The sequence below is a fragment of the Macrobrachium nipponense genome, chromosome 5 (assembly GCF_015104395.2).
Source record: "Macrobrachium nipponense isolate FS-2020 chromosome 5, ASM1510439v2, whole genome shotgun sequence".
Classification (NCBI taxonomy): domain Eukaryota; kingdom Metazoa; phylum Arthropoda; class Malacostraca; order Decapoda; family Palaemonidae; genus Macrobrachium; species Macrobrachium nipponense.
The window spans coordinates 49336873-49346338 of NC_061107.1; the positions used below are offsets into that span (position 1 = coordinate 49336873).

General features: G+C 37.7%; 1 protein-coding gene across 1 annotated transcript in view; it reads left to right on the top strand.

The window, feature by feature from the left end:
* Window positions 1-9204, top strand: part of LOC135215288 (uncharacterized) — a 374690-nt gene extending 365486 nt beyond the window's left edge. Inside the window, exon 23 of the mRNA XM_064249832.1 lies at window positions 6695-9204. Coding sequence (XP_064105902.1) covers window positions 6695-8149 — 1455 coding nt within the window. The 3' untranslated portion in view covers window positions 8150-9204. The remainder of the gene's footprint in view (window positions 1-6694) is intronic.
* Window positions 9205-9466: the final 262 nt, after the last annotated feature.

Consider the following 9466-nt stretch of genomic DNA (forward strand, 5'->3'; position numbering starts at 1 on the left):
ATAGTGACTCAAGTATGCTGGGTATGGTTGTGGTCTTTTTGCACCTTCCCCAGTGATATTCAGCATAGCTGCCCATAAGGTGCCATAATATACCTAAAGGAGGCACCATTAACTTTTTATCGGCACCATCAGTGCCATAAATCGCCAAGTTTCGGTTAATGGTGGTTTTCACTTATGAGCACTCTGCTGAGAACAGAAGCCACCCTGTACATTCGGAGACCTATTCAAAAGAGACATTTCAAGGAGGCTAACAATGGACAGTGGTACCTTGACCTACTAGTGAATTACTGTACGAGTTTTCCAAGGTACAAGTCTTCACTTGGTTGATTTTTTGCTTTGTTACACAAGCAAAAAATTGAGGTACGACCTCGAGATGCCACTGCTACATAGGTGTTAGTGATGAAAATTAAGATAAGCAAAAAAGGGAATTATGTATCTTTTCCATAAATTGTTTAAAAATTCATACATTACTTCACTGTATCCAATAATATTGCATGTATTCTCATATTGTTGTATTATAAAATACTATTAACATAACGGTCAGTGTTTTGATTGGGAAATCGGCTGATGGCAAATACAAGTTTGTTTTGCCATATTTAACTCAATTCTGAGCTAATTTTCTTGCTTCTAGTTAGCATAAACTAATACCTAAATACTTGATTTATATGAGACAAGGTCATTTTTCGTTGTACAACGTGTTTTTAAGTCGAAATATGACTTGAATACGTCTCATTGTGATTGAGATTACGTTGGGGGCATGTTTATTGAGTGAAAAAATTGTGATTCCATACGCTATTTTCACTTTATTTCATTGTAGTACGAGCTTTACTTTACAGGCAGTCCCCAGGTTACGATGGGAGTTCTGTTCTTGAGTCGCGTTATAAGCCGGAACATCATAAAAAATCCTAAGAAAACCTTACTTTTAATGCTTTGGGTGCATTAAAAACTATGTAAACTGCATTCTTATTGCATTTTTCATAAAAAATCTTTCAAACATTATTTTGCATTTATGGTGTCATATTTCTTCTGTCAGATCAGTGTTGTAGGCGTCGCAACCCTGGAAATAATTTCCGATGAATATACAGGCAGTCCCTGGGTCACGACTGGTTCGGCTTACGACGTTCCGAGGTTAAGACGCTTTTCAATTATATTCATCAGAAATTATTTCCAGGGTTACAACGCATGTTCCAGGGTTATGACGTATACAACGCATGTTCCAGGGTTATGACGTATACAACGCTCACCTGGTAGAAGAAATATGACGCCAAAAATGCAAAATAATCAATTTTTGAATGTTTTTTTATGCAAAATGCAATAAGAATGTAGTTTACATAGTTTTTAATGCACCCAAAGCATTAAAAGTAAGGTTTTCTTAGGATTTTTGGTGATGTTTCGGCTTACGATGATTTTTGGGTTACAATGCGTCTCAAGAACGGAACCCCCTTCATAACCCGGGGACTGCCTGTAATTGAAAAGAGCCTTAACCTCGGAACGTTGTAAGCCGAACCTGTCGTAACCGGGGGACTGCCTGTATTTATATTTTATTGGCATGAAAGCAACAGTAAAATGTGGTCTTTCATACCCAGTAGTTTTGATTAAAATTATTTTCACTCAATTTTATCTACGTTTGTGTTGGATGGCATTAGTTTACGGGAGTTTTATCCTTGTTGCCGAAGCATGATATTAGTCATTAGCAGCTTGAACAGTTTTCTCAGCTTCATCTACAACTTGGTTTAAATTTAACAGTATATCTCCTTGTTGAACTTTGACCTTAGCGAATAAAGTTATTACATAAAAATATCCCAGTCCTATTCTACATAACATCATTTATAACATAACTATGGTAATTGTTTACTATCGTACGATGGTTGAAATACAAGCCAAACGGATGTTGTTGTTATCCAGTTCAGTTGCACTTAGCAAAAAAGTTGTTTCTCGTTTGGGTGTTCATGGCTGTACACATGCAACAAATATAACATTAAAACAGTACTTTCATCATTCTCTTTTGCTGTTTTTGAACTTAATTAGAAGATGGAATAAAGTTAGGCTATTGTAATTTGGTCTTTCTCGCTCCCTGACTGTACACTGCTGTCTGCACTTGTTGTGAGCAAAATTTTAAAAAATATCTTCAAAATATTATCATGTTTGTATTAATTGTTAACCCCATCATAAAATCAGATTAATATAAGATGAATTATCGTAACTTGAATACTACCTTTACGCTGTATAAAATCTTATTATATCTTTGCATGCTCTTTCTATTGTCTTTATACAATGTTTGTTATTTAGAAATGTATTTTCCTTATTTAACAACATGAAACATGAAAATATGGGGTGGCATTTTGAGGGTTGGAATGGATTAAGGGCATTTTAAGCACTATTTTCAACGTAGAAAATTGATTTGATGTGCAAGCAAATTGAGCTACGAGCTTGGTCACAGAACAAATAAAACTCATAGGTCAAGATACCACTGTTTTACTTTCTTAATATCATGCGACCTAGGAAAGGAGTGTGGGTTTGCCTTTTTAATGAGGGACACTAAAATTATTCTTAGCCCTTGTAGAGAGAGTGGTTTATTCGTGCTAGGGTCTAGGAAAATCAGACCTTCTGGGATGTTTGCCGTGACTTCTAGGTAAACCTCAAGTTCCTGTAAGTTTTACCTGAACTGGGCATAATGTTTTGCCTGCTAAAATGTCAAATTGTTAAATAATTTGTATTTTTCATAGCTAAAAAACCTTAGGTCTTAACAGTAGGATAAATCTTCTGGCACCAGCTGGAAATTGTAAATGCAAGGTATCCTGTACACAGTTGAGGTGGAAGGGAGTCAGAGACTGTGCTTGAATCCAGTGGCTCATCAGTCTTTCTTCCAACAGAGGGGTGGGTAGAGGTGGGAGCAGTCAATGTTAAGACCTCAGGTTTGTTAACTATGAATAATACAAATTGATAAATAATTTGTCATTTGCTCATGTGCGGCACAAACCTTCGGTCCTAACAGTAGATACTCACACTTGTGGGGGGTTATGAGGATCGTGAAGCGACTGAAGATTTGGCATACCTGATCATTCTTCTGAAGATTTGGCTCACCTGATCATTCTTCTGAAGATTTGGCTCACCTGATCATTCTTCTTAGAAATGAGAATTCTAAAGAAGAGGACCAAAGCCTTTGAGACGTTAGATATGTGGATATCTAACACTCAGACCATTGTGTTTAAATACAATGAAACATGACCAGATTCATTGCATAAACGGAAGTAAAAAAGAACTATATCTGTTCAAACAACAAACCATGTTAGGCACAAGAAACAGTTTTGTCACCACTCCTCACTCCCCTTGCTAGAGAGAGGAGTTGAAGCTATTGAGAAGCAGATTGTATATTCCAGGAACATAAGAAGTGCTGTAACAGTATGGCTGTAATGTTCACTTGCATCAAGCCAGTTCCAGTGTATGATGTGTCTTATTCTGCAAACTGCCTATAGGTATGAAGAAAGGAGAAATAGGAAAGAAAAGAGACCAGTTATCTTACTCAATCCCTACCCCTCACAATCATATTAGGCAAGACACAAACTGTCCTGTCAGGGGCACTGGATGAGTTACACTTTTTGTACAGCCATCACTGGACCCAAAGGAAAATTGTGCAAGGGTCTGTGGGAAACATCCTTCAGGTAGAAGAAAGTAAAAGTGGTTTGATGTAGTCAGGAAACAGCATTCAAAATCTTATGAACAGATAAGATCGTAAATGCTAGGGAGGAACCTATTTTTCTGATGTCATGTTCTTCTGCATGCACAGAATTGGTAACAACTTGACGACGAGAAGTAGCCTTGCCTAATCACCTCATGTAGTTAAATGAAAGGGTGTTTTAGAACACCTCTTTCTTGGCCTGGCTTGTGTTAACATAAAAGTTTGCGACACCTAGGTTCTAGGACCTAGACGAGCCCTTCAGATAACACTGCAGTGGTTTGAGGGGTCGAAGCAGAAACTCATGAAGGTTGCCGATAACAAACTCCACGCCATAAGGGATAAAAAAGGAGGCAGATCTGTCACCATCGACCCACAAATCCTGGGGCAAATTCAAAAGCTACTAACCCTAACCCATTGGAGTTTACATCGTAAGCGTGGCCATGGAGCTCTCCAACTCTTCCAAGGAAGCCAAGGTCAGAAGGAAACTGTTTACAAGGTCAGTTCCCTATAAGACGATTGACGCTTGGGATAGAAGGAGAACGAGTGAGGCTACCCAGTACGAGAGTAAGGTCCCTCGTAAGAGGTCTTGAGTTTCCTAGGTGAAACAAGACTGCTCAAAGCTCTTGAACCTCATAGAAAATTCCCAGGGTGAAGTGATGTCTGCATCTTCAGATGAACTAATCACAAGCCAGCCCTGTAAGCCCACACCAGTATAAAAGGAAAGAATTTCCTGTTTTAAAAAGATCCACAATGTCTTTATCTACTGAACAGAAATTCTGAGTGGAGAGAAATCCCTTTGATGACACCAGTCACAGCAGCAGACGGCTCCTTTTGGATATGGCTGACAAAAATCCTCTGAAGTAGCCTTTCATCTGAGTCTCTGCTCAACAAGAAAGATCTCTCACTCAAAAGAGATACTGGACAGACTCCAGACATGAAGAGACAAAGATGGTGTCTCTCCACACAAGACTGGCAGAGAGGGTTGTGCTAAGGTGGAATCTCTCTCGGCCTTGGGGCCACAAGGAGCTACTATGGTCATCCTAAGACTTTGGAACCCATTACTCTGTTCAGGACATGATGTAACGGACAGAGTGGAGGGCATACGTAACCTCCCATGTTATTCCCAGTAGCAGAAGGAAGTCTTTTGCCCCAGCGAAAAGATGTGGGACCATGAACAGTAGACCTCTAGCTTCCGGTTGAACTGTGTAGCGAAGAGGTCTAACATGGTTCTTCTCCAAGTAGACAGAGGAGATAATAGGATAACCCAAGGGGATGCCCTATGATCATATGCTTTCCATAGAAACATTCAATGCCTTCAACACTTTTCACAGACTGCTGCCAACACTACTGATCTTCATAGGCTCTGCTTAAAGACTGACTCAAAACTCTGATCTTGACAATTAACTCCAGCTGTACCGGCAGACAACCCAGAACTCACCAATAGGCAATTCAGTCGTCAACCATCCATCCACCATTTGCGCCCCCTTTCTTTCTCTCTCCCTCTGTCTCTGAAGGATGTTGTCAAATGGAACTCCCATAACTCCTCCATAATGTATTTACACTTCCAAATGCTCTATGATGCAGGGCACCAGCAAGGGCACTAATAACCCTCAAGGTCCGATTTAGTATGGGAAACAACTGCTTGTAGCACTGGAACACGTGCTCGGAGACACATGTAGAGATTTGCAGTGCACATTTAAGGGGTCCAGAGCTTTTAAGGATAGGAAAGTCCACCTCTCACAGCAGAAATGAATGCGATGGGATATGTGAAACACTGTATTGCTCTATAAACACGTTCTACCTTTGGATCTTTGCCCACAAATCCTTGGAACCCTTATTTTCTTCAACCCGTGTTGGCTTATCAACAAGTTGTGTTTTCTTACTGGGCTCTTTTAGCAGGACAGGTTGCATCTCGCCTAAGGTGTGCATTTCTAGAAGTGAGAAGGGTTTGAGAGTGACTGACCCCTCATCCTCCTCCTTCCTCGTTCATCTATTTCTCTTCCTTCAGGCTGAGAATAGGTCTTGGACCTATGCTTGCTGGACTGGCATCTTGATGCAGTAAGTCTACACATGATCTTCCTTTTTATTTTTCTTGTTAGAATCATAGAACAATCTCACTCATTCCTCTAGCAAGGGGAGGAAGGAGACTGGCAATAAGCCAAACCCAAACCCTTCTGGGATTTTTGTATTAATGCCTCCGACTCTTAATATTCTTCCCAGCCTTTTTCATTTGAGTTTTGATTCCTCACTCATTTTTAAAGGCCCAGAAGTCTAACTCTTGATCCTACAGTTTTTGTACTCCGATCAAATTGTCAGAGGCGGGGCACTTCTCACTCTTTGGACCAGGAGGCGTAGCCCAGGTGTGCTGAACTCTGGTCAGTTCAAGAGACTTGCTCATACTCCTCCCTCCAACCAGTAAATCTTCCTATTGTAAAGGACTGAGGGTTTTTATATTGTGTAGGAACAAATCACAGTTTTTGAAAGTAAATTGTATTTTCCTAACTACTAACTTGAGGTCCTTTACACTATTGCCCACCTCATGCCACCCCTCAATCTGAAACTTGGGCCAAAGGGCAAAGTGGAATGTTGACATCCAGGCAGGCAGGTCTCCCCCCCCACCTACCGGACAGTGGTTACTTCCTAACCACCTTGTTCAAGAGTTTGAATGGCTGTGTTCCAGCTTTGCCGCAAGGAATTCCTATTGTAAAAAACCTCAGATTTGTATTGATAGAAAAAATACAATTTGCTTTTAAAAATTTTGATATGTAGATATGTCGTTATTTATTAAATATGTTAGTTGTCTGAAATGTAGAAAATTGGCTTGCATTTGCTTCCACATGTGGAAAGCAGTAATTCAGTTCTATCAGTTCTTTCATTTGAGCATTTGTGCTACTTTTAAATTTAATATTTTACAATTGTGACAATTTTTGAAAAGGTAAATGTGTTATACTTAATTGTATCCCATTTCACATTTCATACTTTCAGATAATAGAGGATATCATTGTTTATTTTCAGGTAAAGAACTGGAGCATTGAGGAACTTAATATTCTGATTGATAGTGTCATTCAGCAGTGCATGCCAGAGAGTTCAAGAAAGAAAGATCTGACAAAAATACCAAATGTATTCCTCTATCAACTGGGCTATATGTTGTCAACATTTAAGCATGGAGGCTATGAAGCATTTGAAAGGCAGCTCAATCTTGTATACATGTTACAGAAATGGTCACATATTGTGTTGGATGAGAAGAATTTCATTTTACAAAAAGTGAGAGAAAATTACAGGAAAATTGAAGAAAGCAAAGCTGTTTTTAGGATAACAGTTAATGGAAAGTCTAACCTGACAAATATTTGTGATGGTGATGAATTTGGTGATGACTCCGAGTTTAGTGATGAACTGGATAGCTTCTCTGACTCTGATTTTGATGGGGATCAAGAAGAAACAGATACAGATGAGGATAATGTCCAGAATACAGTATCTGCACTGCAAAGAAATGATTTGAATAGTGGGTGTGAGCCAGTACATAGCACAAATTCGGAGAATAAATATGGAGATAGTGTTGCCCAAAAGAAAAGCAGTAAGGACTCTTCTCCCATGAATAAAAACATTGGTTGTCTAAATAGTAGTGAAGTCAAATTTGTTTTCAAAGTGACCACCACTCCACATTTAAGAGTTGGAGCGAAGGCAATGAAACCAGATTCAGATATCCAGTCATCAAAATTAACTAACAGTACAAATGTTCTCTCTGTTACAAATCCCAAGCAAGAAGGTAAAGAAGAGAGTGACTTCGTATTGTCTAGTAAACAGTCTCCCAATGTTGATGGGTCTTTTTCACAACTTAAAGAATCTAGTAAACGTAGAGTTGATGCAACAAGTTCTATACCTTCTAATAAAAGAAAACATGGAGGTGAGGAAGAAATGCTTGTGAAAAGAAAGAAGTGTTCCAAGGTTATTGAGACTGAAAATGATCATGCTTCAGCACAGGAAAAGATTCTAACCAGACATGATGTTAAGACAGCAAAATTAACAGTATCTGCTAGATATTTGTTAAAAAAATGCAGTAAAACAGTACAAAAGGAATATCTTTCTGACTCTCCTCGTTCGGAAGCCAATCAGCTTCTTGCTAATGAAAAGAAGGTCAAAGGTGGCTTTTTCAAGTTCACAGAAACGGCGAAAAAAAGGAAATGGAAGTCACAGCCTCCACTGAAGATGGAGCAAATGGAAGACATTGGTAATAAAAATGTCCGCATGGTGAGTGGTACAAAGATAGAAGGAAATGTTTTGGCTCAGTTGGAAAGGCATGATGACAGTGAAGGAAAAGAGGCCTTGATGGAGTTAACTAACCAATACTACAAGAGACGGAAACAGGAAAAAGACAGGTTAATAACTGCTTTCAATTCTGTTCAGGAGAGTCACCAGAAACAAGCTTCTGCATTACTACAGATGTTTGATAACTTACAGGATCTATTATAGTCTTCAGAGTAAGTTATGATATCTTTCTCTTGTAATTTCATTATACATATTTTCTCCTTTGGTTAAAAAGATTAAAAAAACTAGAACAAAAAGGCAATCATGAATAGCTTTTTGAATGAGTATTTTTATAAAATGCCCATTAAAAATTTATTTTCCCTATTTTACAAAAACTAGGAATGAAGTATTGTCAATGAACATTTATGGAATGTTATAATTTTACTGTTATTTATGTATGTGAACATAAACTTACTTGAATCATATGCTCTCTGTTATTAAAAAAAATAGTACTGGGACAGAAAGACTGTTGAATGTTATCAAAGTTCATCATAATATGGGTCTAGTTACAAAGGAGATTTCTTTTTAATAGCTGTTGCCTTTTTTCCTTACATAGAACTTTTTTTTTGTCTGTAGGGAAACTTTTGAGATGGAGGCTTTTTCATAATAGATTACCATGGTTTATATGGGAGTTTGCATCGTTTTTGTATGGTCATATTATTTTTCTCAGGGACAATTTTGACCTGTGGAATTTTATTCTGAATTAGGACCAGATGTCAGTTCTAAAATTTTATGAGTTTTATAAATTCATAAGGTATTATACTTCAGTTTACTTTGATTTTACTAAATGTTGCTTATTTTACAAAAGGAAATTTAAGCTTAAAATGGAATTTTTGATCTTCATTATAAGTTAAGAGTGTTAATTTTCTTGTACCCCATGCGGTTATTATTGTTTTTGTAAGATGTTCTTTGTTACTTGAATACTGAGGAAGATTCCATGCATAGGGAAGTTCTTGTTTGAAAGTTTCAAGAGCAATCTGAAAACAACAAAGGATGTTCAGAAAAAAGTTTTTCTTTGTGGCATCGAAAACTCCATCAAGGATTCATATATTTTGGAGATTTAAATGTAAAATTAAACATTTAAGTGCCAAAAGTTTCAGTGACGTGATATCATTAAAATTAACTTCCATCTTATTATGCTCTTTTTATTCGAGTTGGTTTCATTGTTTTGTTCATTTTAATTATATTTCTTGGCCCATTCCCAGTAGTGGGTTAACCAACTTTGTGTTTGATTTCTTGTTAGTACTTCCTTTTTTTGTAACATAGGATCACATATTTTCTCTATGCCCTGGTTAAGACGTGATAAATGTGGATTATTTGATTCGTCATCCTTGTTGCTTTCTCATTTTGGAAGCCACAGCTTATTGCATAATTGCATATGTTTACATAAGCATGCTGAAACTTCTCTGCAGCAAGGATATGTTGCTTCATAATTGAGTTATTTTATATTGGCTGTATGTAACAACACAAAAGCAAGTTTCA